Raw genomic sequence first — 27,518 nt, 5'->3', positions numbered from 1 at the left:
CAGAATTAAAGTTTGACTCTTAAGTAAACACATGCCATGTCACCCTCCACCCTCCACCCTCCTAAATTCTAACGACTATTGGCGGAACATCCAAAGGTTTGAAGTCGGTTTTAGAAGTCGGAATCGGGGTCGGGGTCGGGGTCGGGATCTGACTTCACCGATACCGATCTAGATTGGATAGAATCAAACAAGATTGGACACTTTTACCCTTGATTTTTCTTTTAAATGATTTCTTACCTTTTTACCCTTGGCTCATACTGATCCAGCTATATCGATTACCGAATTAATTGATACCAATCTGATCCGGCCGATTTTCAATCTGATATCGATTCTTGAATCATGCTTCCAAGTCTCCCACCCTCTTAAATTTGAAAATGCCAAAAATAAAACAATGAAAATATTTTCTTTAAATATACTATTAAAAAAAAAAAAGGCATATCTGGTGTATGAGGCTCCGGTACATGTAAGATCGGGATGAGAACTACACAACCTTATCTCAAGAGTGTCCAAAAACTGTTTCGACAGCTTGACCACCAGATCGCAATATTTTCTCTTAAGTATATTATTGTCTAATTCAAATTCTGCCCAATTACTAAAGATTCGGGTTTTTTTCGTCATGGTATTGGTAAGGGAAGCAAAAGACCTAGTGTCACTATCATTCCTTAAAAATATTTTGCTCCCATGAGTTGTTGAATCCGTCTTTCTTTTTTATGCTTCCTCTTAATTACAAGAGAAGGTCAATGGGCTGTTATGTGAGATTGTGAGAAGCAAAGTGATTTTCTTGTCGGGAGAGAGAGAATGCCACCACGTGCGGTCAATGGGAGAGCACATCTAGGCATCCAACAAAGGAGAGGGGTGGTCACTTTGTTATCCCTATGCCCACACGACTGGATAACGATCTTTTTTCTTTTTTATTTTTTTATTTTAAGAAAAAAAATACGCATCACAATTCACACCACATATACTTACTAAGAAAATTTTGTACCATATGTTGGTATAAAAGTTGTTTGGTTATTGTTCATTATATTGATAAATTTTTGTGTCAAAATCATAATAAAATCCAACTACCAATACTAATTGTAGATTCAAAACATAGGAAAAAAAAAAAAGCTATGGCAATTCAAAATTAAATGGCTTAGTATTAGTGGTACAAACCTCAAGACCAAACAAAAATCTACATGACTATATTGCAAAAATTTATTATGCAAGCATTTACATGTAAGTTTCAAGGATCATCCATTGATATATTATATTAAATAATAAAATATCTCAAATTCTGATTTTGAAGTAACACTTGATCACATTATTAAATTCATATTGATGGTAGCCATCCATATTGTCATAGAAGTCAAAAATCCTGTAAGAATATCAATTGTGTTAGTTCACAAACTCTATCATTTTCCCTTTTCCTCAAAAGAAAAAAAAATAATAATAATAATAATAATAAATAAAATAAACTTTTTTTTCACCATCCATAATGATTTGAGTTTATCATTAGACTCCAATAATACTGAATTTCATAGTCAGCTCACGTCCCTATGAATGATTTGAAATATCCTTCCTCAATCGAGAGGGTTGGATTCTGTAGTTGAATAAATTCTCTTTTCATCATGGATGAAGAAAAACTTCATCCTTGAAATTTTATTGTAAGAGAAAACCACCATGAAATGTCACATACAACACTAACCCAACTAAACCAGCTGAAGTACAGTTCAACCAACATACAAGTATACAACTAAGAAAGAGTATTTCTATGAAAACCTTGTTCGGTTAAAGGTTATTTATATTTTATTTTTTGGATAGAAAGTTTGGTTAAGAATTAGTTGAGTAAATTAAAAGTTCCAGTTATAAGGTAAAGTGAAATGAAATTGAAAAAGGAAAAGAAAACTCTGCAATGCTTCAATGGTGTGTTTAGTTGGAAATGAAGTGAACAAAAGAATTTTGTTGGATTTTACTTCTAACAAAATGGACCCTAAAGGCTGAAGGGCAAGACAAGTTGGCAGCTTTGAATATAACCATGCTAGCTCCTAATGCACAACTCAAGCACACTTCACAAATGCACCTTATGCTTCACAGACTGAGAGGGAGAAAATTTTCCTTCACATATGGAAATCTATGGTTGTAATTATCCCCCCCCCCTGTTGTATGAAGTCATCGGGCCATGCCATTGGGAGTAGTCCATCCAACGACAATGAAGGTAGGGAATCCCTTTCCCATTGGTGAAAGAAAAATGATGGACCCCTTGTTCACTAAACTTTTTCTTGTTCAATTAAGTAATACATGTTAGAAGGAATCCCTCCCCACCTCCCCCACCACCAAAAACAAATAAAGGCAACAGTACTAAAACAAGAGAAACCATAGCAAAAGAAAATGTCCATCATGTGAGTACGTACCTTGATGGTTAAAGTAACTATTTATTTCAAAGAAAAAAAAAATCCAAATCATTTCCCTCTTTTACTTTTGAGAGATCTTTTGCATCGAGTTTTCATTTATGGTGACAGTTTTTCTTCACCGTGGGTTAAAAAGTCTAGCTGTTGGGGTGTCATTATCTCCTCTCAAAAATGCCCTTATCACTATTCTAGGAGTCCCATTCAACTACCATAAACTTGTGGATTAAGAGATTCTCTCTTGACCTAGAGATCACTTTGACTATGCAACGAAGTGCTTTTTCAAAAAAACATAGAAACCAAAACCAAAACCAAACAAGGCCTTATTTTCTCAATCTGACATGATTATAGCCTCTAATCCTGACAACAGAAATCAAACAAAAGTTGAGGGTCCTAATTCCCAAAATGTGGAACCAAAATCCATGCAGTCTACAAACAGGAACCAAAAAAAAAGGAAACTTGAAAAAAAAAATACCTGATACTGTGTTGATCAATGACAACAATGGTACTCCAGCCGCGGCTGAGCTCACTGCACATTACAAAGAATTCTCAATCTTCAGAGTTTAACAAAACAAAACAACAGCGGCAAAGTGAAGAGAAGGTGAAGGGAAATTAACGATATCTATCCTAGTCTCACCTGAATCACAGTTTGAGGTAGAATTCCTTACACCACAAATGCAAAGCTCCGCAAGTGAAACCTCATGGTAGCCACACACCCCGCCCGTGGCCTCACACGCCCTACAGAAGCTGTCCCCGCCAGGCACCGAATACATCACGCGTATCCCATAGGACCAACCACTAGGCCCCGACAACCGCAAGGGAGCCAAATTGTAGGCGCTACTATACCCTTCACACTGAAGCTTAGTAAGGTTTATAGCACGGATGGCCTCGAACGACACGGCACAACACTGAGGTGGACTCGTTCTTCGCAGCACAGCACTCCTTTCCCACGCAGGGCAATCGTAGTACTCCTCACACCCCATACCTGACACGTTACGACATGGCAAGTGCTTCCCAGGGAAGCCTTGAAACAGAGGGGATTGTGGCGAACACCCTATGAGCATGAAAGCGTTGTCGGCTGCTGGGTTTAGGTATGGAGCTCGCCACGATTCTAGTACGAAGCCGTTCGCTTGCCCTCCTCGGACAATCGAGTGGCAAGTGGAAAGCCTTGGATCGTCGAGTGTAAGTGAGTGGTAAGCATAGTCGATTTGGAGAACTCTGTAGGAGCCAGAACTAATGTGGAACATGAGAACGTCGTTGACGCAGAAGAGGAGATCTCTGAAGCCTGGGTGGCCACAACCGGGCTCGACTGCAAATGGGTACTCTACTGTTAGGTTCCCACAATAGGTTCGGCATTTGCCCAGATGCCCATCACCTGAAACCCGTGAGATCAAGAAGAAGAAGAGGAGAATCAGACTTGGGAAATGTGCGGCCATGTCTGTGAGGATGTCTGATGTCTGGGCTGGATAGACGGTCAAATGGTGAAGAGTGAAGACTGGGTAGAGGAGGTGATGAGAATCATTATTCTTTGCTTGTGATGGTCGAAGGAATTATTGTGTTTTTCTGTTGGAAGAATTTGCTTTTCCAGAATGGACTTTATTCAGTCACCATGTGGGCATGTTTGTGGAATCTAATTTTTATTTTGTTTAATGCCCTCTTTTCTGCTTTAGTTGCTTTGGGAATTTGAAGCCATGAAAGACATATCAGAACAGAATGTTTGTGTCCCAAGCATTTCTATCCATAGCTATCACCAACTGTTCAGTTGGAGAAGGCTGAGTACTATATCTCAAAAGAGACGAGGAAGCCTTCACCAAACAATCGACCCCATGAGTGTGAGCCTTGAGGATGCCCTGTTTCTCTGTTACACAAACGAAACCTGATTTGAGGGCATCATCTGGATTCTAAAGGAAAGGATTGGAAAGCACATAGCTTCAATGCTTCATCCAATATTCCAACTCTGTTTCCACAGAACTCCAACCAACTATTCTCATACGCCAGAAACCAGAACAAGCATGTGACTTGTTACGAGTTTCATAGCCAATCTCATGCTTTATACGACAGTTTCCACTTGAGACATCAAGTCCACAAGGCCCCAAGATTGGATTTTATAACATGATGATGGTTGAATGGTTTCAGAGAATTGCAAAAACAAATAATACTAAAATCTCCATTGAAACAATAACAGCTAAATGAGAGTTAGTTCCCCATTGTATCCCTAGGCGGAAGTAAGAATATTGATCATACTGGATACTAAAACTGACGAGATGTTAAAAGTTACATTTGATCCAATTAAGGAGCTAAACAAAAATGCATGTACTTCAAACATCACTACTATCTAGTGCCGCGAGCTATCTTAAACCTTGATAGCATATTTCCTCAATGGGAAATACATCTCTGTCTTCTTCTCCCTCTCAGTCTTCAGAGATGCCTGAAGAGAAAAAGAAAATCCAAGATCCAAATTAGAAGCCAAACCATGTAATTTGCCAAAATAATTGCTAATACGCATGCCTTCATGATTCGGTATATGCTTTGCAAGTGCTCTAGCTGCATGGTTGCAAAAACAAAATAACCAGCAATTTGGATGTTAAGACAACTGCCAAGGTCCCAAAACTGGCAACTTCTTTTTTCAGCATTAGTTATTTACTAGATCAACAATAAAAATCTTTTTTTTTTTTTTTTGGTTGAGAAATCGGCAAGAATTGAATTAATGAAAAACATCCAATGCAACCCTTATATTTCAATAAGGGATATAAGATTTCACAAACCTTCCAAAGCTATATGACCTTCTCCCAAAACTATGAAACATAGCTAAGTTTCTTAGACAAATAGAAGAATCAAGCAGAAATAGCTACAACACCCCCACCCTCACCCCCAAAAAATAAAAATAGATGAAGAGTAAATGAAAAGATGAGGGGTGAAAAAAAAAGGCTGATTCATTTTCTGTTCATCTTAGTACCCTACAGTTCACAATCATTGCTAACCATTAGCTATCTTTTGCCAGTTAATGTAATACTATAATCACAAGTGATACAAATCCCAAGTAGAATCTGAAATTCTGGCCGAATAGAGAAGATGCCCTTCAATAGGCTTGGTTCTAGCTCTCAAACATTCTCTCAGAGCAAACAAATGAAAAGAAACTAAGAAAAGAAAAAGAATTCAATGGAGGGTTGAGAAGTGGGAAGAAGAACTAGTGAACGGGCATCTCACCTAGGGCATCCCACCCAACTGCATCCCATAGCACAACAACATAAGCCATCTTATTTTTTTTTAACCCAAATCTATTTTCCATTATGATTAATGGGCTTTAAATAGCCTTATAAAACTTGGGCACAAAGAAATAACAGAAAATGAAACTAGTGGACTGAAATAAGACTTTCTAATTTGTGTCTAACTTGCTAACCAAGCTTAACAAAATTAGAAGTAACTAATTACAAAAAGGAAACTAACCTAAGTTACAAAATAAAAACTTCTTTGACTGGTAAAATAGGAAACTAACTAAACTAAATAAAAACTAAAATATAAGATATTGACCCCAAAAGTACTGTGCATGTGAATAGTAACACGAACACTGTTCATGTGAACAGTGTTTTCTGGCTCTTGCTTTTCTCTTCACCTTCAAGCTTTGATCTACATCACCAGTCCACTTTATGGAACACATCATCGTTATTTCAAAACACTACTTCCTGCTCCCAAACTAGATTTCATATGCATCCTCTAATACAAAACCAATCCAATTGGTTCTCCCTAGGATCTTATAAGGTCTCAGATTTACAAGGCAAATAACTCAATTCAATGAACTCTTTCCAAGATTGTTATTACGTATTAGAAGCTACTACTGCATCAGGTTCTTATCCTGTTTCTGGGACAATGAAAGAATATGACTTTTACACTATACCCCTTCCCACTGTCAACACCTTAAGCTGGACACCTACACACATAAGCATGACTGGGTAAAGTTTTTTCAGCAACCACCATTTTCTTCAAATGCAGAAATGAAATTACAACAGATAAAACATGTGAATAAAAATATCAACACGACTACATATGGTTAAACATCCTCCTATCATACATCTGGAAATAAATCATCTCACAGACAGTTGACTAATAAGTGAAAACCGAAATTCTATTATGTGAAAATGCCAACCCAGATTTACATTCATTTAAACAAATATATATACACTACCAGAACATTTTCATGACAATATTGCCCTTGTGTTGGACAATGGTGCATAGCATCTATTACCCTCCCGCAATTTGAGCTGGGTTGGAACAAACATTCAAATTGGATTGCAGCCAGTAGAATCGAGCAGTGGAAAGACCCTTGGTAAAAATATCAGCCAACTGCTTCTCTGTGGGAAGGAATGAGATTTGTAGTTCACCTCTTGCAACCTTTCCACGAACAAAATGATAATCAATATCAACATGTTTTGTGCATGAATGCACAACCGGATTAGCCACTAGATAAGCTGCGCCAATGTTATCACAATGCACAATAACTGGCTGTTGGAGAAAGATGCCCAGTTCACGAAGCAAATTCTTGATCCAACAAGTGTCAGCGACTGCATACGCAATGGCACGGTATTCAGATTCTGCACTGGACCGCGCTACCGTAGGTTGTTTCTTAGCAGACCAAGAAATAAGGTTTGGCCCAAGAAAAATACAATAGCCAATGGTTGAGCGCCTAGTGTCCGGGCAGCCAGCCCATATAGTAGCATCCCTTTAAGGTAACGTAGAATTCTTTTCACAGCTTGGAACTGTCTTTCACATGGTGCATGCGTATATTGACATGAGAGATTAACCACAAATGAAAGATTAGGTCTCGTAAAGGTCAAGTATTGTAATGCACCCACTATACTTCTGTACTCCGTTGGATTGGACAAAAGAGCAAACATATCTTTAGATAAATGATTCTTTTGTGCAATTGGAGTAGATACAGCTTTAGCATTGGACATATTAGTCCGTTGTAAGAGGTTAGTAGTATATTTTTGTTGAGATAAAAACAGCCCATTTGATGTAGAGGTAGCATGGATACTAAGAAAATAATGAAGATTGCAAAAGGTCAGTCATGGCAAATTCAGAACTTAGAGCATTGACAATGGACTGAAGCAAATCTGCAATGGATGCTGTTAATATGATATCATCAACATACAATAACAGTACAGCCATAGCGGTAGCTGTCCGAAGAACAAACATTGAGTTATCAGTCTGACTGCAAGAGAAGCCATGTTCTGCAATATACTTGGTGAACCGTTGAAACCACGCACATGGGGCTTGTTTCAGCCCATATAAAGCCCGTCGGAGCTTGCATTCGTGTGTAGGATGATCAGGGTGGACAAAACATTGTGGTTAGGTCATGTAGACTTCTTCGGTGAGTAATCCATGCAAAAATGCATTCTTGACGTCTAGTTGACGAATAGGCCATGATTTGGATATTGCCAAGGATAAAACCGTACGGATGGTGACGGGCTTGACAACCGGGGTGAAGGTTTCATCATAGTCAAGTTCCGATTGTTGATTGTATCCCTTGGCCACCAACCATGCTTTGTAACGCTCAATAGTTCCATCATCTTTGTGTTTGATCTTGAACACCCACTTGGACCCAATCACATTTTTATTTGGTGGAAGATGAACCAATTCCCATGTGTTATTTGTGAACAGGGCATTGTATTCTGAAGCCATGGCTTCTTTCCATTGAGGAATTTTGTTGGCAGCAGTAAAGGATGTTGGTTCAATAGTCGGGGCTGAATGGATAGACATAAGGGAAGGTAGAACACGAGGTCTATGAGTGCCATCCCAGTTACGTGTAATCATCTGGTGAGTGGGCAGTGTAACCGTTGGTGCTTGGTTAGAGGGGAGTGGGACCGAGATTTGTGGTTGGCGGCTAGAAATGGTTGTAGGCGATAGAGATAAGGTAGGATTAGTTGAGGATGAATGAGGAATAGCAGGAGTATTTGGGGAGGAGAATGGGAATCAGGATTTGTTGTATCAACACGTGGAAGGCGGGTAGGATGGGTTAATGAGGAGGGAGAAACATTAGTAGCAGTTATAGGAGAGAGAGAATGTGGAGAGAAAGTGGAGGAATTGATGGGAGTTGGAGATAAGAACGTGGAGAAGGGTGGAGTTATAACTGTGCATGATTTAGGAAGTTAAAAGATGAGGGAAAATGGAACGGTTGTGAGTTCCTAGGTGGAATTTCAGAATAAAGAAATTTATCCTCAAAAAATTTGACATGGCGAGAAATTAAAATCTTGTTGGTTGAGAGATCAAGACATCGGTAAGCTCGATAATTTTGGGCATAACCGAGGAACAAGCAATGACTAGAGCGTGGAGCCAACTTGTGCTTTGCATTAGCCGTTTGATTGGGATAGCAAGAACATCCAAACACCCATAAAAAACTATAATCAGGTGCAGTGTGAAAGAGCAATTGGTGGGGAATTTGAAATTTAATGGCGGAAGACGGGAGCATGTTTAACACATGTACAGCAGTAGAAAGAGCTTCAACCCAGAAAGTGGGAAGCAAATAAGCATGGAAGAGAAGGGATCGAACCATATTTGAGATGGTACGATGTCGGCGCTCAGCAACACCATTTTGTTGTGGTGTGTGGGGGGCAGATTTTCGGATTTGGATACCATTTGTATCTAAAAGTGATTAGAATTTGGAATCAATATATTCACCACCGCCATCACACTGGAAAAAGATTATTTTGTGTTGAAGTATATTTTCGACCTTTGCCTTAAAAACAATAAATGTAGGATGATTTACGTTTCAATGGAAAACCCCAAGTGTAACCATAGTAATCATTCACAAATACAATGTAATATTGGAATCCAGAAAAAGAAGCTACAAGGGATGACCACAAATCATAATGAATTAATTGTAACGGTTGTATGGACCAAGAAGGGGACACAGAGAAAGGCAATCTCATGCTCTTCGCAGTCTCACACGCATTACAAATGAAGTTTGAACATGTATTGGAAACAAGAAGTAAATGGGATCTAGTAACAGAAAGCTAAAATGGGTTGACTGGGATGGCCCAGGCGGCTGTGCCAGATTGAAGATGGAACTTGAACAGCAGTGAGAGCAGTCTGATCGGTACCAATGCAAGCAACGCTTGGTGGAATAGGGTACAGGGAGCTCTTGCTATTGCAACGAAGAAGCGGTGTTTTCGTCGCATAATCCTTGAGAGAAAAACCAAATGAATCAAAATGAAGAGAAACATTATTATCATATGCAAATTTCTTAATTGAAAGTAAATTTTTCTTGAGATCAGGAACAACAAGCACATCTTCGAGATGAAAACGATGATTGGGAGTATGAAAATAAGCATGACCAATATGGGTAATATGCAAGAGATTACCATTACCCACAAAAAATTTGTCAGGACCATAGTAAGGGGATTTGGTATAAAGAATACCTTCAGAGGGGGTCATGTGGGATGAGGCTAATATGTCTAGATACCAAGAGTGATCAATTAGTGATTGAATGTTCATGGCCGCAAAAGAGGTTAGAAGATCATTGGCGCCATAAGCTTGATTAAATCTATTCCAACATTCCTGAGCACTGTGGTTGTTTTTCTTGCAAATTTGGCACTAGAGACCTTTGTTAGAAATGGTTGGAGTAGGAAGAATACTATTAGATAATGGGGAAGAAGAAGAGTGAGAGTTGCTACGGTGCTGGTGGAAATTGGAAAAATTCCTGGTATTGGTATAACTATGACCACGACCAATACCGTTGTTGTAGTTTGGAGAATGGAAGGAGCCACGTCCACGATACTTATTTTTTCCACCACAGAAACCACGACCATGGTTGCTGAAAAATACCGAATGATTAGGCGATGGGGCTCGAGAGTGTGGAAGACGGATCTCTTGACTGAGGAGTTGAGATCAAAGTTCTTTGAAAGTGGGAAGAGGTGGACGAGTAGTAACGGCCACAACATATCTCTCAAAATCAGAGGGCAAACTAGTTAGAGTTTGCATGACCACATCTTCATCAGCAGGAGGATGACCAATAGTAGTGAGGGAGTCAGAGAGGGACTTAACCAACCAAAGGTAATCAGCCATGGTGAGATCAACTTTCTTGAGAGAAGAAAATTGCATTTTCAATTGAAGATATTTGGCATTGGCCTAATCATGAAAAAGACGTTCAATTGCAACCCATGTTTGTCAAGCCGTGAGAAAATTATAAGGCTTTAAGATGTGTTTTAACACATCAATGGACAAGGTTGCATTGATCCAAGAAACAATCTTGTCATCTACCCATTTCCAAGAAATATAAGTAGGATTAGAGATGGAGTGACCATTTTCATCCATGAGAGCGGTAGGAGGGTCCATTGAACCATCCATATGATTCAATGCATCATAACTGTTGAGGAAAGGGAGAAAAGGGGTTTGCCACATGAGGAAATTATCATAATCAAGATTTATGGAAATGAGAGTTTTGACATTGGAAATTTCAAAGACAGGATGTGCAGTAGAGGAAGATGGCATGGAAACAAGAGATCTGTGGAGATTAGGAGGAGAGTGTTCTATGTTGAAAGGAGTGTTCGTCCTGGGTGGAGAAGAGTCAGAGTCCATTGCAGAAGATAGGAAGAAGATAAAGAAGAAGATGAAGGAGAAAGAAAGTTTGCAGAAAAGGAAACCTAATGCTATGATACCATGAAAACCAAAATTCTATTATGTGAAAATGCCAACCCAGATTTACATTCATTTAAACGAATATATATACACTACCAGAACATTTTCATGACAATATTGCCCTTGTGTTGGATAACGGTGCATAGCATCTATTAGTAACAACTACTTCAAATAAAAACCAAGAGAACTATTGATGCAGGAGAAAACTGAAGCAAATGCAGAGGGTGTAAAAAAGACTGAGGAAAAGAGCAGGCTTTGAAATGAGAAGCAGGAGAAAATTGAAGCAGATGCAGCGGGGGGAGGAAGAGAGGACATAATCACTTGTCAAACTGTGAAGAATCTATTCACATTGAAAATAAATCATAAATAGGAATGGACAAGCTTCCCACACTACCAAGAGAAACGATTCCCATACAATTAGCATTTTGTTGAAAAAGAAAAGGAAAAATAGAACCATCCACCATTAGAATTAAATGAATGTGTAAAATGATAATACTTGGGTGGTAAAATCAACCGTGTCATCTAAAGATCATGCTCTATTATCTCCACTTAGTTCTACCAATTGCATCTTTATACTTAGTTCTTTTATCCCCAAATAATTCTGCAACACAGCCTGTTAGCTTTGTGATTTCACAAAGCAGTTATAATATGCCTGAAATCTTAATGCAAGTTTCATCGAACAAAACCCAAATATGCATATCATCATTAGCTGTGGTTGTGAATTAGTACCCTATTTGACAGTTGGCAGCATCTGCTGCAGATTTCCTAATTATTTATTTCTTACATCCAATAATGCATCACAAAATCTTGATTGATTTAAATAAAAATAATAATAATAAAATAATTAAAAAAAAAAAAATCATGCAACACAATTAAAATCGACATTGGGTTTCCCTTTTATTATCCCAGAACCCAGGCAACAACTTCCAATCCACCAAGTTATCTTGTAACAATACATAAACAACCAATGAAAGGGAAAGCAATCAAGCACCTGATGTTTAGTGAGGCGACGCCTAATTGCACGGGTCTTCTTTGGTCGAAGATCAAGCGGAAGAAATTTCTTATTCTTGTATGCTTCTCTCAATGCAGCTTTCTGTTTCTGGGAGATTACAGTAAGCACACGAGCAATAGAAAGCCTAACCACCTTTCTACAATGCCAAGTAAAACATAAACATCATCAATTCAGTATACTAATATACTATAACATAGGAAACACAAAGCTAGAAAAGGTGCAAAGCCTCTAACAAAAACTACCCACTACCCACATCTTTGAAAGCTTGTTAGGTGCACCACCAGTGACCTTAGCCACTCGGAGAAGGGCAAGCTCAGCCTTGAGCTCCTTGAGCTGGTTCAGAAGATCAGTCTTCGACTTGGTTCGTAGCTCATGGACTTTAATTCTCGCTGTTCAGAAGATCACAGTTAGTAGAAGAAAAACCCTAAATATCTGAATAGAAGCTAAAATGCATATATCATCAAACCAAAAAAAAAGAAAAAATTATTTAGCAGAAATGCCAGAAGTATATCTTTGATCTCATGAAGTTGCAGACTAACGGAATCAGAAGATTCTCACCCATCTGGAGGGATCGGTTACCGCCAACTAAGCTTCGCCCCTGCAATGTCGAACCGAGGTGTTCGCGGTTGCGCGATAGATTTGTAATGGGGACTAGGAAATAGGAAGAACCTTACTTAGGGTTTCCGGTTCCGATCCGGATCGACCAATTCCTATTCTATTCAAATTTTCAAATTCTGAGTCAACTCAATGATTCTTTGGAATCGAAATTGAAATCAGCCGAATCGGATCCGCAGTTCTGTGTTTATAGCCTCGGTTCTCACCGAGTTACTGACCATATAATTCAAAGAGAAAAATTCTAATTTGTAAAGGAACTTTGCCGATCCCTGTGGCTGCTACACCAGCACGTGGGCCAATGGGAGGATTTGTGGGAGCATCAATCAGCAAAAGACCACCTTATCCTACGTGGTCGATGCTCTTGTACACCCTCTCGCATACTAGCGCAGGAACCACAAGAACAGGCAAAGTTATTTTTAGCTATTATTTGAAGACGATCTTAGTATATTTTTTAGGATTGAGAATGGACACTACTAGAATCTGGCTTGATCCTTGGATCCCATTGATTGACCATTTTTCTATTCCAGAGAGTTGTTATTGTTATTGCCGTCAAAGAAATTTTCATATTTGTATTAGGCATATTATTTAAATATTAGGCAAGACAGGAAAGTCGTTTTAATCCAATCCATTCTTGGTGTCCCAAAAAGACAAAAAAAGAGATGTCAGTGACCTAGCACAACAAAGCATTCTCTGAGGGCATGGAACGTCTAATTTTTCGATCAGAATATCAACAGTAATGTCTCTGTTAGATTCTTCGGTCAAAATATGGGAAAACTCCATTCAATTCTCGATTTGGAACTAGAAGATCATTTCGAGATCTTCAAACATATTCGAGGGTTCTATTTGACTATTTTCACTTCGGCCAACACACAAGATGAGACTTTACCAACGTGGAACGACTTTTTGCAAAAAGATGAGGTGAAAACTCAGGAAGATGTCGGAAAAGCAAAATATACGAGATCACAAACGTAGATTGTACGCAGCTAAATATGAATTGAGATGAAAGCTTTATCTGTCCATGAGCATGGCCTCTATTACACCAAGGTAAGGGCCCAATGGATTACACAACAATGCATCACCAAGACAAACATTCCCCGTGTTTAGGGGCAGCAGACACGCTCTGGACAGACTCATTTTTCCCTTAATATTGTAAGGAAAAAGTCTTCTATGGAAGAGTATAACCCTTTCGTCCAGACACTTTAAGTCATAAAATTACATGTTCATATCCCATAAAAAAGAAAATGACATTTCTATGGATATTTCCTTATGCACTCCCATTGCCTAAGCACCCACAGGTACCTTACTCCCCCACATAAAACACTTTCACAATATTTTAAGTCAGCTATTTGGCAGGTTTGTCTGGATGACTATTAACTATATTACTATTATTGCTGAGAAGGAAAACCGATGTAAACAGGGTCATTGCTGTGGATTTGTTTTAATATAAGATTTTCTAAGAACTTGGTTAAATTAACTAGCTAACAAATTATATTTTATACAGTAATTCCATGATGACAAGAAAATCCCGCATTCATCCCACCACTCCCAAGGAGGAAAAAAAAAAACGTTTATTTTATGGAAAAAAAAGTATCCCTCAAAAGGAAGAAAAAAAGGAAAAAATAAAGATAAGATGCAGACAAAATTTCCAGACGTGAGTCCACTTGGAGAGGACTTCTCTTGGCTCTTCTTCTCTTCCTCTTTATCCCTGTCTGTCAAGATTTCAGCAAAATGAAGAACATGGACAGTTTTCTTGCAAGCTCTATTCAACGGTACGATGGTAATCTTCGGAGTCAAACCAGTAGGAGCTCGTTTTGAAATATATATATATATATATATCTGCTTTGGGAACTCATTCTTCTCCCTCACCTGTTATTTAGTAATGGTTTGGAGTTACTTCATAATGAGAGATTCCAAGAATCCAAGAGTTGAAAAGAGGAAAATGTATTAAGAATTACCACTGGGATGACTCAACAGTGCCTTTTTTGGCATCCTTTTATATTTATCAGCTGCAGCCATGATTACATTAGTTAGCAAAGTGTTCATAAACTGGTAGTTAAAATGGGTTTGTAGAGAATAAAAAGAGCAATAACAAGATCAACAACCACTTTTTGCAATTAATGGATATGTAAGCATCCTAGGTGGGAGTCATATGTCTGCACTTACAGTAGATGCATGCCAATAGACTCAACGGTCTGCAGTTTAATAACTGTTCATGCCAAGGACCACACTAGCACAGGTAATCTATTTGTCCTGGTCTTGGAAGAGCTATCCAAGTACCCAGAGTTTTAAAAATTGTAGTAGTATTGGCCGACTTGGAGGCCAATCCTGATTCTGGCCGATCCCATTCCAAAATCCAGGGTTGGGGCAACTTTAGGCCAATTCTGAACAATCCAATCCATAGACCAGCCAAGACCGATCTGGGTCCCAATTCCAGTTTTTAAACCCTGCCCCCATCCCCCAGGCATGGGCTTGGTTTCCTCGAATTCAACAACATTCAACCATTTTTTTCTCCTTCCCCGAGCCTCCTAGCAAAGTTCGTGTCCTAGGAAAATAAATGGAATTGGCATCGCATTGGCAGCAGTGTAAGGCACCTTCATTTACATCAATTAAGCAAGCCATGTCTTCTATTAGTCCTATCGTTCCTCCCAAAATGCACCACTTGGCAGACAACAATAGATGTCCCTAAACCCATTGTGTACACAGGATAGAAACCAGAGATTTGCATAAGCATCTGATCTCTTTACCCTTCCCCTTTACTTTTCTGCACAGCTTTTGGAAACCATGGGGAAAATCAGATGCTTATGATAATGTGATTTGGTTTGTTTGACCTTTAGGGATATCTAAAATTGAACAATGAACATTGCCATGGTGAATCCTGTTCTTATAACCCATCATTGTGTGGCACTGCTGTGTATGAAATAACAAATGCAGGACCTTAAGATGGAATAGTAATCATTGGCAGCAGAGTAGTGCCACAAAAAAGAAATAGATTAGACTCACCTTTTGACCTCCTCTTCTTTTTAGCTCTCCTTCTCTTCCTCTCTTCTTTGGTTAGTTCAGCTTCTTCTTTAATGTCACCTTTGCCAGCAAACACTTCCTCAGGAGCCAGCATAGCTGCATCTGAGACTGCCACAGGTGCAATCTGTTGTAGAAGAAAATGTCTCAATTAGTTTAATGAGAAATTTAGGTTCAAAATATTTGAACTATAACCCAGAAGAAAATGTCTCAATTAGTTTAACGAGAAATTTAGGTTTAAAATATTTGAACTATAACCCATTGTGTAGTTTGAATCCTAGACATTTGAGATTGCAAAAATATGGAAGAATTTCACCTCTTCCATGGCAAGGGCCGGAACATTTGCTTGTACAGACATGTCCTCGATAACCTGTCCAATGTCATGCATCCTAGATAAATATCAAGGTATTTACGGAAGATTCAGGTATTCATCACCATATTGAAATTGCAAGAGGTACATACAGGCTTTGGAGTGAAGTGGAAATGTGAAAGCGCATCCAACTTCAAACAGAGTGTCTTAAATAACAAACTTGCCTGAAAATGGACAAAAGCCAAAACTTATATTTTATTAAAAATAGAAAATGAAACGGTTGATAATACAGACAAGTCATACTAGAATCAACCAGTTCAGCCTCACCTGACATTGAAATTAATGACACCATGCTGAGGATATTATCAAATTAAAATATTTCTTTACATCAGACGGTTGTAGGCAGGAAAGTCACAGGAAATTCTACATTTAAATCTTCTAAGAAATACACATCATTCTTTAAATAAATAGCAGTTAAAAATGTAAATATCATTTCTTTAACTGGAAACATTTTTCCCACCTTTCCCACAAGCTATCCAATCTAGAACTGATGTGGCAGATTTTTTACTATAAAATTGGTTGGGCTCAAAAGTCACCCGCTCACCTAGATGATTCTTGTAATTAAATATAATAAAAATTACATTAAGGATTCGGACAAAATATTGGAAAAACTAAGGTAATCTTTTTTCTCCCACGCCACATAGGCAAGGGTGCTCAAAATTAGCCTACATTTAATTTCAGGTCGCCTTGTAAGAACCCAGGCACTTGGGCATTGCATATGAAGCAATAATGAGGTAGGAACAATTCGCGTAGCCTTAGTACCTTTTGGATAAAGTAATTCCTAATAAGTCCATGGCACTATTTCCACTCTAAGGCCTCTTAAAGGATTTTAGAAAACGCTCCGAAAATGTATTCAGGAGACCACCACATCAATGCATATGATCAATGGATTTCATGTGTTGGTCTTGAGTATGAAAATCTCATTCTCTTTCACTCCAATAACAGGTAATGTATCTGAGGTCGACTTCTCATGCAGAGTAAATTCACTGAAATAATGATTGTGAGGCCTCCTTTTCTCCTTTTACTCTCCTGCATTCTTTTACATCCTTATTAATACAATCTTTTTATTAGAAAATTTTCACCATTATGATTAAGAAGGGAGCTGGGAGTGAGGGTGGGGAAGGGGGATAGAAAGAAAACATAATCATTATGATTATGGAGGTCAAACAATATGGATGAGTACCTCTTTCTTCCGTTCATCAGAGAACGAAAGTGTTGCAGAAGCCAGACCTGTCTTCTGCACATAATCCTCCTGCAGAAAGAAATAAAACAGCTACGAGCATTACTTCTTCATATTAGAGAGAAGCTAATAGAAAATGTGATAATGAAACCAAAGTATAGTGGCTAATAAGTAATATCATGCTAGAGATTGATCAAAGCCTACATACATCACCAGGAAGAAAAAACAGAGATACATTTAAACATACTGACCTCATAAACTTCTGCTAGCCCCTTCTTGCTCTTATTGTCATCCTGCAGATATTTAAGTATTCACAACTGAGCATGAAAAAGCCTACTCATGCAAAATGAACACCGTCCCATATCTTCAAAACTACTTAACATCTCACAGAAAAAATATATTACCATCTCTTTGAGTTCTTTTGGGGCTTTGGATGGTAGACTCAACACTTTTTGAACATCATCAAAATGCCCCTGTAATTGCAGTTGAATTTATTATTAGTATTCAGAAAGGAACCAGAAGAAAGGAAATGAACAGTTAACGCTTATAAATACAAAAATGATAGGACCTCCTGAGTCTAATTTGCAAAACAAGCAATATTCTGAGAAAGAAATGAAAAGGACAATAATCAAGTGAAATACAAAGCACAAACAGGATAAGATGGGGAAAAAATGAATAAAAATGTAAATGAAAATAAGGCCACATTGACTTAGACATCAGCAGTCTATTCCCGGTAATCATCCTTCAGCAGACAGGAGAACTTGATGGCTATGAGTAATGACCAAAAGCATGCCTAAGGACTCAAAGAACATGTTTGCATGCCATGGTAGAATACCATCTGGGATAAAATACACTTCTTGTAACATTAATCAGAGGTGAAGTTTACCTCAAGAATCCTTTTCTTAATCAAATCTTCAAGGGATGCAGTGACTTCTTCTGTGATCACTGGTGCAGGTCTCACATTATGCTCGAAATCTAGATCAACTTCTAAAGCACTATTCTTTGGCCTCTTAGTAGCAGTTATCTGTTTCCATAATACCCAAGGGTATAAGGATAAATCCATTTAAGGAAAGAAACATAACTAAAAGCCATTGCATTATGAATTGCATCCGCCAGATAACTCAAATATATTAAAATTACCTCTCCCTGCATTGTCCATGTCTTGGGTTCCAAGTTTGCCCTCTCCATCTGTTCTATTTTCGAACGAAGCTTCCCTAGTTGTTTTTCATGAGTGGAAGGAGCTTCTTTCTTCTGTGAAAGAATAATAGTAGCAAAAAATTGTCTGACCAATCAGTTAGAGAATGAGATCTCCAGCTTACATTACCCAGTGTTCAAGAAATTCCAAATATAAATTTGTTTGTGATTAAGACCTGATCTTTAAATCCCTCGTCATCTTCTTGTTCGTCATCCGTGCCTGAATCTTCCCCACCAAGAGATCTAGACCTTTTCCTCGAATTCTTTTTCTTTTTGTTGACAAAGAAATCCTCGTACCTGAGAATGACAAATGATGAGACTCAAGTCCATTCCAAGAATATTAAATTAAATAGGACATGACAGCACCTTATTCAAATATGTATCAGTGTAAACCAAGGAGGCCTTATAAAACCAAATATGCTTGCACTCTATACAATACCTTCTCGCAATTGATAAAAGCTTTCTGCCCAAGACAGAGGAATGTCACGTAGGAATTTCATACCTGACCAAACATTTTGAATAAGCCTTTCCTGAAACAAAAATTGACCAATGAAAGTTGCGTGCAGAGACCATAGCAGGTCGTCTCCCTTCTCTCTCTCTCTCACATTCAGCTTTCTTCTCCGACAATGGTGGGCAATGCGCCTTGCTCCCTTCTCTTTCTCCCTCAACCTTTTTTCCCCATGTATTTTCCCCCTGCTCTATTTCAGTCACCCATCTCTCACTCTCTCTATATCTCCCGCCAACAGCCCCCTCTCCCTCTCACCCCTAATTTCATCTCTGACTACAATTACCATCCCTCCCTCTCTCGTTAGCTCTCCCTCTCTCCCTCTCTCCCTCTCTCCCTCTCCGACTACGGTGACCCTTTTCTATCTCCCTGCCTCTCAGTCCTCACTCCATTACTGTCTCTGTGATAATCCCTCTCTTCCTCACTGCCTCACTGTCTCTCCGACTGTCCCCCTCTCCCTCTCTTAATCTCATGTGCATTTGCAGAAAACTCTTTTTTGTATTGTTCATCAACCATTGACCAAGCTCCCCCTCTCCCTGATTTGCAGGTACTTGCTTGATAACTCTACAACCGAGATCTATAAGTTATTTTGTCTGGTTGTATATGCTGATCTGTTATACAGTAGTTCAATAAAGTTTAAGAAACGGTAGGGTTGACTTGCTGGTGATGCTTTTTATTTTAGCCAGCCAGAGGATGGCAAGAACTTTGTTGAACGTGTGGACTTATTGCGGTCTCTGAGATTGTCTACTATTTTCCTTTGGGTGGACAGAGGGTTGTATTCTCAATTCTGCCTTGGTTCAATTTTCTCAGTCAGTTTTGAGTTTTAGGAGTTTCTACTTCCACCATGGAATGGGATAATGGACTGAGAACCTGAATATAACCAAAGCCCTCATCAACTGTGAAGCATCTAAGTAAATGATATTGTGCTATTTTTTCTTATTACATATTGACTAAAATGTGTCAGATCGAATTGTGAACCATGAATCTGGCTGACTATAAAATAGAATGCCATGGGCATAAGAGGAAGTAGTTCAAAATGGAGGTCCTGCCTATTGTATACATCAAGATTCTCTCTGATAATAAAATCTGGATTCTATGTTCTGCTGAATTAAAGACTGTTGGCATTTAGCATTCCTCGGAACTCCGTTATCTGTGGACTATGAATGGTTTCAATTTCATTTCTTTTTTTACCTTTCAAATTACCCTTATTCACCATTAGCAGCACGGGATCTGGGTGGGTAAGCAGGAAAAATTATAATTCAAGGAATTCTACTACTATAGGACTTGCTTAGAAACTAAATCTATGTAAGCAAAATGTAATAGATAACTCTAACTTACCTTTATGCTCTGGATATAGAAGAACTTATCTAATGAAAATGAACCACCACCAAAAGGGGGGGGCTGGGATGGGAGGGTGGAGGGGCATGGGGTAATTTCCAGAGGGGAGGGAATGAGAGTGACACAGGCTGGGACCCCAGCAGCGTGCCCAGCCTTTTCCTATTTCTTTTTATATAAATTTTGGTCATTTTAACATTCAGTGGGACTCGCTTTCTGTACATTGGAGTAGGTCTCACTCTGTGGTTTGTGTCCATTTCTTCAAAAAAATGATATATGGACAATCAATATCTTTAATAAAGTTTTTAAGTTATAAAATTCATTCTACATGTAGCCATACCAAACATATTTCTTATTCTAGAATCTATTATGTCTATTAGTTACAAATGATTTTTATTGTTCGATCAAAAATGATTTTCATTAATAGTTTTGGCATATAGATTAAAAAAAAATTCTGCCAAAGAGAGACTTCAAGTATTCAAATAATTTGATGAGATTGCTGGGAAGTTCATTTGAACACCAATGAGTTTCTAAATATTACCTCGTGCAGCTAGACTCTGTTTAGCCATATGCATGTTGATCTGCTTATGCTACTCTTTTATCTACACCACCTATTGTGAGATATTAGACCAGTAGGCATATGCATGTTGATCTAATGTCTCTTACTCATCATACTAATTTATTACGATGGTCTTCTATTTCTGCCATTGGGATTTTTTACCCCTCACTTTATATTGAATGTTGAGCTGATGAATGGTTCAAATTGAAAAGGATTTGTTTCAGATGGATCATGTAACTGAGAATGAAATACCTATGAAGGATGATGTGAAGATGATGAAAGAAACCTATGTTTGGGATGATGAAAGGATAAAGTTACTAGTTGGTATTGCTATCGAATTTGATAAGGTCAATGTAATCTTTCTTTTCTGCTCATTTGGTGGGCTAATAATCTTCCATACTTTCGTCCACCAAGATCAAAAGCATGTCTTCTAGTGGTGATTCAATCATCTGTTCTTAGCAAACCCATACTGGTTGTGAAGAGGGCATAGTTTTTAAGGCGGTAAGGCGGCGGAGGTGTTTGAGGGTCTTTCGGAGCGCCTTAGCGATAAGGCGGGCATAAAGCGTCGCCTTATTGACTAAAGCGGTCCTGTGTAATTTTTTTATAAAACCAATCTATTTGGCTCAAATCCTAGTTGAATCCTATTACTCATATGTTAAATAAATATTAAAGGTTCATATTCATACAAATGTAAGATATTCATCAAGAAAACAAATCAATAAAGTGAATAAACTAAGTTCATCTTCATCAATCATCAATCATCATAACATATTAATATATAATATAAATACATAATTATGAAACAAAATTATAAATATAAAGAAAAGAATACATAAAAAATACAAGTATTTATTATACTTACCTCTATAATGCCAAAATGAGTGACTAAGCCCTAAGGTCATCCACTATAGTTCTACTCCTGTCAAAGAAGAATGAAGCTCACCGTTGCCGGAGCAAAATGGTCGTCTAAATAAGTGGTTCTTCCTTGTTCCTTGATTCCTTCTCAAAGCCCTTTCTTAAAACCCTTGACAAAATCCAAACCCTATTTGTGAATCATGTTTTTGTTTTATTTGTTTTGGTTATTTTTTGTGGAGTAAAGCTGATCCCATACATCTCAAGTGTTAACAAAATCATACACCTACCAATAAAAAATCTATATTTAGAATCTTCATCAAGTAATTTTAAAATGTGTTAAAAAAAAAAAAAAAGCCATAAGGCGACACTTCACGTAAGGCGGAGCACTACCTTACCATCTCTAGACCGCATCAGTGCCAAGGCGCTGGTAAGGTGTCGCCTTAGCAGCGCCTTAAAAACTATAGAAGAGGGTCACTCCCAATACTCAAAATGATGGTGATGGATCTGTTGTTAGAAGCATTGGAAGGTTCCTTATAATTCCACTGTTTTTGTCAGTCTCTGCTTCTTTAATTCATGAATCATGTATTTCAGTCTTTAGGTTCTGTACATTGTTTTTTTTCCCCCCTTCCTTTTCCTCTTTCGAAGTCCTTCTAGGGTTTGGTGTGTGCCCAAAGATGTTCCCATTCTCATTCTTTGGACACTAATCGTTAGTACTGTTTGTTTGGGTTTTTTGGCTTCAGCATAGAACTGAGGCCTTTGGATCCATTCCTCATGTTGGATGAGTTTATTGGTAGGTTTTCCTTCTGTTTTTGGTTCAGCTATGAATTTATTTTCTATCAGTATATACAGTATAGAAGCCATTGGTCTGGTTGGTATTGCAGTTTCTGTTCCCACTGGATTCTCTGGTCATCCCCATAGAGCTTTAAAAATCAAGTCAATCGATGTCCTTTATCCTTTTTGTTTCAATTGCTTAATACATTTGTTCTCTACCCTTTAATCTTCAATTACTAATTGCGTTTCTGTTCATTCATCTTTTGAGACTGTCACATACATGTTGGAGACATGATTTTTTGGTTCCCAATCCTTTTTCAAAAATCTGTTTGTGTGGGGAGTTTGGATTTTAAGTAACTGCTGAATTGGTGGTGGTGGTGGTTCCTGGATTGCAGGGAGCTTTCACTCATCAAGATTTTGCAAGAAATAAGGACACAATCAGAACTGTCGATGTACAGGAATCGATTCTGGTTAATTACCAATCAGAGCTCTCTCTTTTGATGCATCTGTCTCAATATGCTTCATTGTAATCAATTAATCATGTTCTGTTATTCAGAGGATGACTGCTGGTAGGGGTAGATTTCACTCAGAGATGCCTGTTGGTGAAGGGGTCAACAAGGAATTGCAGCTTTGGCTCAATTTGTCATCTGAAGACAAAATGTAAGTAAAAGATCCCATCAACTGAAGTCAATTTTCTGTGTTTCTTCTTTGTATTTTAATTCTTTTTAGTTGATCCACACGTATTCAGTGTCTGAAACCAAATTCAATCAATAAATTAACAGGATTGAGCCCCCAAATACCAAGATTTGCTTAAGGAAGACATCAAGAAGGCAGAGAAAGATGGGGTTGAGAGCATTTGGGCACCGTTTGACATCGTTCCGTATCTGCCTTTTCTGCGTTTTCTTGTTCTCAGAAACGAAGAAACAGCCTAAAAAGCGTTTGATAAAGTTGTTCTGTTTCACCCGTTTCTAAAAACATAAATCAAAATTTATGCCTATTTACAATTCTATAAACGACTTTGACGAAACAAGTCGAACTAGTCGACTTGTTTTGTTGTTTCTAGAAACGAATTTGAGAGAAAAAAAAAAAGTTGTGTGCCTGATAAATCTCTCAACTATTTAAACCTAAAAAGAGGCAACTGAACTCTCTCTCCCTTTTGGGCATCCGATGATACTATTGGATTTTTTAGTGAAATTATGTCTAAAAAAACGTTTTGAGAAACAGATTTATCAAACACCAAAAAATCCGTTTTTGTTTCCGGAAACGTGAAAAGCCATTTCTCCTATTTCTAGACACAGAAACAGCAGAAACGTTATCAAACGGTGCCCATGATGTCTTGAAGATGCACTTTCTCATGATGGTGCTTGCCTGTGCAACCATACGGAACTTTATTAGAAAGCAAACGGCATCATACTGGATTTTTGAAAAGGCAGAGAGGGGAGAGTTCGATGATGAAAGCGAAGACAACGCTAGCGATATTGATGATGATGTTGTGAACATTGCAAATGTGGTGGATCATACACAATAATAACAATGGCTAGCATCATGGTTTTAAGTATCAGTGCGTATCGTGCTGTATCGGCCGATACGTATCTGTATCGGTAGGCATCGGCACGATACATACCGATACATATCATGAAAATTTTAAAATCCTTATGTATCGATACGTATCCTACGATACACACCGATACGCACCGATACTCACCGATACATACCGATACTCTATGAAAAAATCAAAATTGAAGTGAAATGTACGTTTCGGTACGTATCGGTATATATCGATACGTATCGGTGCGTATCGGTATGTATCGACCGATACACACCGATACATACCGATACAGTCATAAAATGACCAAAATGGGTAATTTTTTAGAAAAACATAATTTTTTGAGATGTTTTTGTTCCAAAGTTGCTGCCAACCATTTTTCTCTCTAACTAAAGTGGAAATCAAGGTTGGGAACAAGGATTTTACATTTATGGGACAATTACAAACCTTGGATTTTTGGTGCGATACTCTCAATTTAGTGTTTATGCATAATACATGTTATATATAACTTTTTTTAACTATTTTTTTATGCAAATGTGTATAAAAAAGTGTTTCCTATCCATTTATGTGCGTATCTTTAACGTATCTTAGCGTATCTCCGATACGATACGATACCCTCCGATACGATGACCGATACCGATACTTTAATCCTTGGCTAGCATATTGTACAAAAATTGCAAATCAAATCGAGTAAGCTAATCACAATTAAGGATGAACACATATAGTGTCTATTGTGTTTTTTATTTTCATGTAACCTTTTGATATATTTTATTAAAGACTATCACAGATGAACTAGCATTTGAACAATTTTTTTTGTCATGTACTGTACGCCCTCCCACATGGGTCTTTTATCATTTTCTCTCCTCCAATATGGGGGAACCCTCTCCCAAAGAAATATATTCAATAAGAGAGAGAATTTATTCTCATAAATTGAACTACCAAATGGGTTTCTTATTCGTGAAATATTTCAGAAAGATGCAACCAAAACAATTTCAATTTCTTGACCAGAAACTGATTTCTTGACTATTTCAGTGATATCAATCAGAATTTGAAATAGAAATCATACCATGCCAAACCAACCCTAAGTCTCTAATATCAATATTCTATTTCACCAAAGAATAACAGAATATCTAAAGAGCATAGCGATATAGCTTCGAATGTAATGCAATCAGAGCCACTACATTCTAAGAAATGGAGATATGTGAACGAAGATATGTTGTAAAATATGTTTTTAAATAATTGGAGTTTCAAAAACTTTATCTTTTCGTTTTGTTTTGGTTTTCCCTCCCACAAGGTTTGAAATATTTTGTTGTTTGGTTTTGAAAATATTATTTTGAGTGGGAACTTTTAGACCCACAATGGAAATGGAGAAAAGTGAAGATTGGTTAATATATGGGAATGGGAACTACAAGGGTAGGGTTCTTTAGAGAGAGGTATCTCTCCTCCTTGTGTCTAGGGTTGGTCTGGGTTGCTTTTCACAAGCGCATGTGTGCCGAACTAAGTCGGCCCAAGTCGTGTCATGGCGAGGCATTAGAGCATGAGAACTTCTTTTTACTCAAGACTAAAAGTTTTATTCTAGATTTTTCTTTTGGTCGGCATCGAATACAACCTCGCTGGCATCAACCATAGGGCACCAACTGTCGAACAGTGAGCAAATGGTGTCGACACTTTTCAGTAGTCTATCAGATGCAAAAATGGCATACCATGTCCCCAGTCCAACACACAATAAGGATCGACCGACGTCAACATTAGAGAGACCGACACCGGGCTCACTTTGTGCCGGTAACAGTAACTACTCTATGAACGGACATAGCTGTTGGGCCCCTCTGAATAGGTGTTTCAAGTGGGATTTCATCCCCTATAAATAGAGGATGTATTCTAACACTTGGATAATGGTTTTAAGTATTCTAAAACTACTCGCTTTCACTCCGAACTTGCCTTCTCTATTATGCCATATTGCATACTGTGTTTGGAGTCATTTTCATTATTCTTTGTCTTGGTTGATTGAGCCCTTTCAATATTGTGCCCCAACGTGGCTCAATAAGTGTGTGCAACAACTGCTGGAAGGCTTTAGGGGCTGTTTCATCTTGGATGTTGAATTGCTAGAACCCGTTTTGCACCATAGGGAGCGACTATGATCTTAAGGAGAGTGAACGGTGGCACAACTCAGCCCACCAAGTTCTGTTCGTGATTTAATTTGTGTTCTTCATCTCCTATTGTTCGCGGTTGCTTCAACAATAATTAATAAGCAATATAAAGATAAGTTCTAGATTCTCATTTACAATTTCCATCAAGATATAAGGATAGTAAGAAAGGAAAAGATCACCTTGAATTATCGAACTTTTCGTCATCTTCATCTGCATTATCGCCAAATTTTCCAAGCTACATAATGATAAAATATTGAAAGTAGCATGATCAGAGTAACTCATAGTAAAATAAGGAAAAAGGTCATGCATTTCAGAAATTTTCATAATTTTTCGCCAAAATCCACCATAATCATCCCACCTGAGGTACCTAAACTTTTTCTCCCTTCAATTAACATAGTAAAAGACAGATTTAGGAACTCTTTAACACTATTAAGCAAACTCACCTCCTCGTCGTCCTCGTCCTCCTCTTCATCATCATCCTCCTCTCCCTCTTCATCATCATCATCAGAAGTGTCGTGGTCAGCGCGTTGTTTCTCTTTGGTAAGTCCATACTCCCTTGCTTCATCGTTCTCCAAATATTCTTCCAATTCCTTAATCTTCAGAAATCGATCTTCAATCCCGCCATTACCATCCCCCTGCTCCTCCTCCTCCTCACCGTCCACTTCTTCCTCTTCGTCCTTCTGCTCACCTTCGTCTTCTTCCTCTCCGTCGTCCTCATCATCTTCATCAGATATTCCCATCTCTTCATCTTCCATGTCTTCAAAATCCTCCAGATTCTCCTTCTGTCCACCGTTTTCCCCAACACGAGCCTTATTTTCCTTCTCAATAGCATCAGTCTTCACTTCTGCCTTTTCCTTAACGATTTCTTCATTAATAAGCTTCGAAATCTCACCAGGATTCCGTTCGAAGCGTTTTATTTCTCTCCGGAGGTTCGACAACAATGGCTGCGACTGGAGATCTATCTGTTGCCATATTTGCTCGGCGTCGAAGCCGTCGACGAGGAGGTGCTCGAACGGAGATTTGGGACTGAATGGTTGGAGGGATGAGAAGAGATACTGAGAGGCTATTCGAGCTGCTTGTGAAAGCTCGGTAGAGGGAGAGAGCCATAGAGGAGGCTCTGTCGACTTCAAACGGTGTAGAACTTCCAAGCCTTCTGCGCTAGGGCTCGCCATCCTTCCCTACCACTTCTTTTCCCACTCTCAAATTTTGGCAGAAAAAGTTAAGCTCGGGTTTTGTTCAGGGTTTTAAGAACAGGTTTCGGTGACTGAATCGGTCTCTGCCGATTCCGTTTCAGATCGAATTAGAATCGGTCCCAATGACCCTACAATCGGCTCCAACCCAAAATGCATTATAAATAAAGGGTTGGGGTTTTCTGGTCGGACACTCCATTTAG

The 27,518-nt window shown here is 38.4% G+C and overlaps 3 protein-coding genes across 4 annotated transcripts; all 3 read right to left on the bottom strand.

The window, feature by feature from the left end:
• Positions 1-1,097: 1,097 nt before the first annotated feature.
• LOC122079356 lies at positions 1,098-3,953 on the bottom strand. The gene is made up of 3 exons (XM_042645753.1): positions 3,025-3,953; positions 2,863-2,916; positions 1,098-1,357 (listed from the first exon to the last, which is right to left on the bottom strand). Exons 1-3 carry the CDS (start codon positions 3,821-3,823, stop codon positions 1,299-1,301), a joined length of 912 nt encoding a protein of 303 aa, XP_042501687.1. The 5' UTR covers positions 3,824-3,953; the 3' UTR covers positions 1,098-1,298.
• Positions 3,954-4,527: 574 nt separating this feature from the next.
• Positions 4,528-12,740, bottom strand: LOC122079357 (60S ribosomal protein L35). 2 transcript variants are annotated; one of them, XM_042645755.1, is made up of 4 exons: positions 12,592-12,740; positions 12,287-12,422; positions 12,013-12,169; positions 4,528-4,815 (listed from the first exon to the last, which is right to left on the bottom strand). In XM_042645755.1, the coding sequence occupies exons 1-4, from the start codon at positions 12,593-12,595 to the stop codon at positions 4,741-4,743; spliced, it is 372 nt and encodes a 123-aa protein (XP_042501689.1). In that variant the 5' UTR covers positions 12,596-12,740; the 3' UTR covers positions 4,528-4,740. The 2 variants fall into 2 exon arrangements, with proteins under 2 accessions (XP_042501689.1, XP_042501688.1); XM_042645754.1 differs by lacking the exon at positions 4,528-4,815 and adding an exon at positions 9,122-9,566.
• Positions 12,741-14,102: 1,362 nt separating this feature from the next.
• On the bottom strand, positions 14,103-27,348 carry LOC122080252 (U3 small nucleolar ribonucleoprotein protein MPP10). The gene is made up of 13 exons (XM_042647190.1): positions 26,569-27,348; positions 26,305-26,360; positions 18,584-18,704; positions 18,354-18,464; positions 18,100-18,237; positions 17,618-17,686; positions 17,465-17,506; positions 17,217-17,285; positions 16,126-16,197; positions 15,980-16,033; positions 15,649-15,790; positions 14,604-14,654; positions 14,103-14,514 (listed from the first exon to the last, which is right to left on the bottom strand). Exons 1-13 carry the CDS (start codon positions 27,295-27,297, stop codon positions 14,498-14,500), a joined length of 1,671 nt encoding a protein of 556 aa, XP_042503124.1. The 5' UTR covers positions 27,298-27,348; the 3' UTR covers positions 14,103-14,497.
• Between the last annotated feature and the right edge of the window lie 170 nt (positions 27,349-27,518).

The sequence above is a fragment of the Macadamia integrifolia genome, chromosome 5 (assembly GCF_013358625.1).
Source record: "Macadamia integrifolia cultivar HAES 741 chromosome 5, SCU_Mint_v3, whole genome shotgun sequence".
Taxonomy (NCBI): Eukaryota; Viridiplantae; Streptophyta; class Magnoliopsida; order Proteales; family Proteaceae; genus Macadamia; species Macadamia integrifolia.
The sequence above is the reverse complement of the archived record's forward strand: the minus strand, read 5'-3'. Positions and strand labels throughout refer to the sequence as shown.

What these genes read in the sequence shown, in the direction of transcription:
- LOC122079356 (XM_042645753.1), bottom strand. Translation starts at nt 3,823, where the DNA reads ATGGCCGCACATTTCCCAAGTCTGATTCTCCTCTTCTTCTTCTTGATC. An exon ending in TACCTCAAACTGTGATTCAG is followed by an intron (nt 2,917 to 3,024) that starts GTGAGACTAGGA and finishes TGTAATGTGCAG; the next exon opens with TGAGCTCAGCCGCGGCTGGA. An exon ending in ATTGATCAACACAGTATCAG is followed by an intron (nt 1,358 to 2,862) that starts GTATTTTTTTTT and finishes ATATTCTTACAG; the next exon opens with GATTTTTGACTTCTATGACA.
- LOC122079357 (XM_042645754.1), bottom strand. An exon ending in CCTAACAAGCTTTCAAAGAT is followed by an intron (nt 12,170 to 12,286) that starts GTGGGTAGTGGG and finishes TTGGCATTGTAG; the next exon opens with AAAGGTGGTTAGGCTTTCTA. An exon ending in GTCGCCTCACTAAACATCAG is followed by an intron (nt 9,567 to 12,012) that starts GTGCTTGATTGC and finishes TTTTCTCTCAAG; the next exon opens with GATTATGCGACGAAAACACC.
- LOC122080252 (XM_042647190.1), bottom strand. Translation starts at nt 27,297, where the DNA reads ATGGCGAGCCCTAGCGCAGAAGGCTTGGAAGTTCTACACCGTTTGAAG. An exon ending in AGGACGAGGACGACGAGGAG is followed by an intron (nt 26,361 to 26,568) that starts GTGAGTTTGCTT and finishes ATCATTATGTAG; the next exon opens with CTTGGAAAATTTGGCGATAA. An exon ending in GAAAAGTTCGATAATTCAAG is followed by an intron (nt 18,705 to 26,304) that starts GTGATCTTTTCC and finishes TGTCATTCTCAG; the next exon opens with GTACGAGGATTTCTTTGTCA.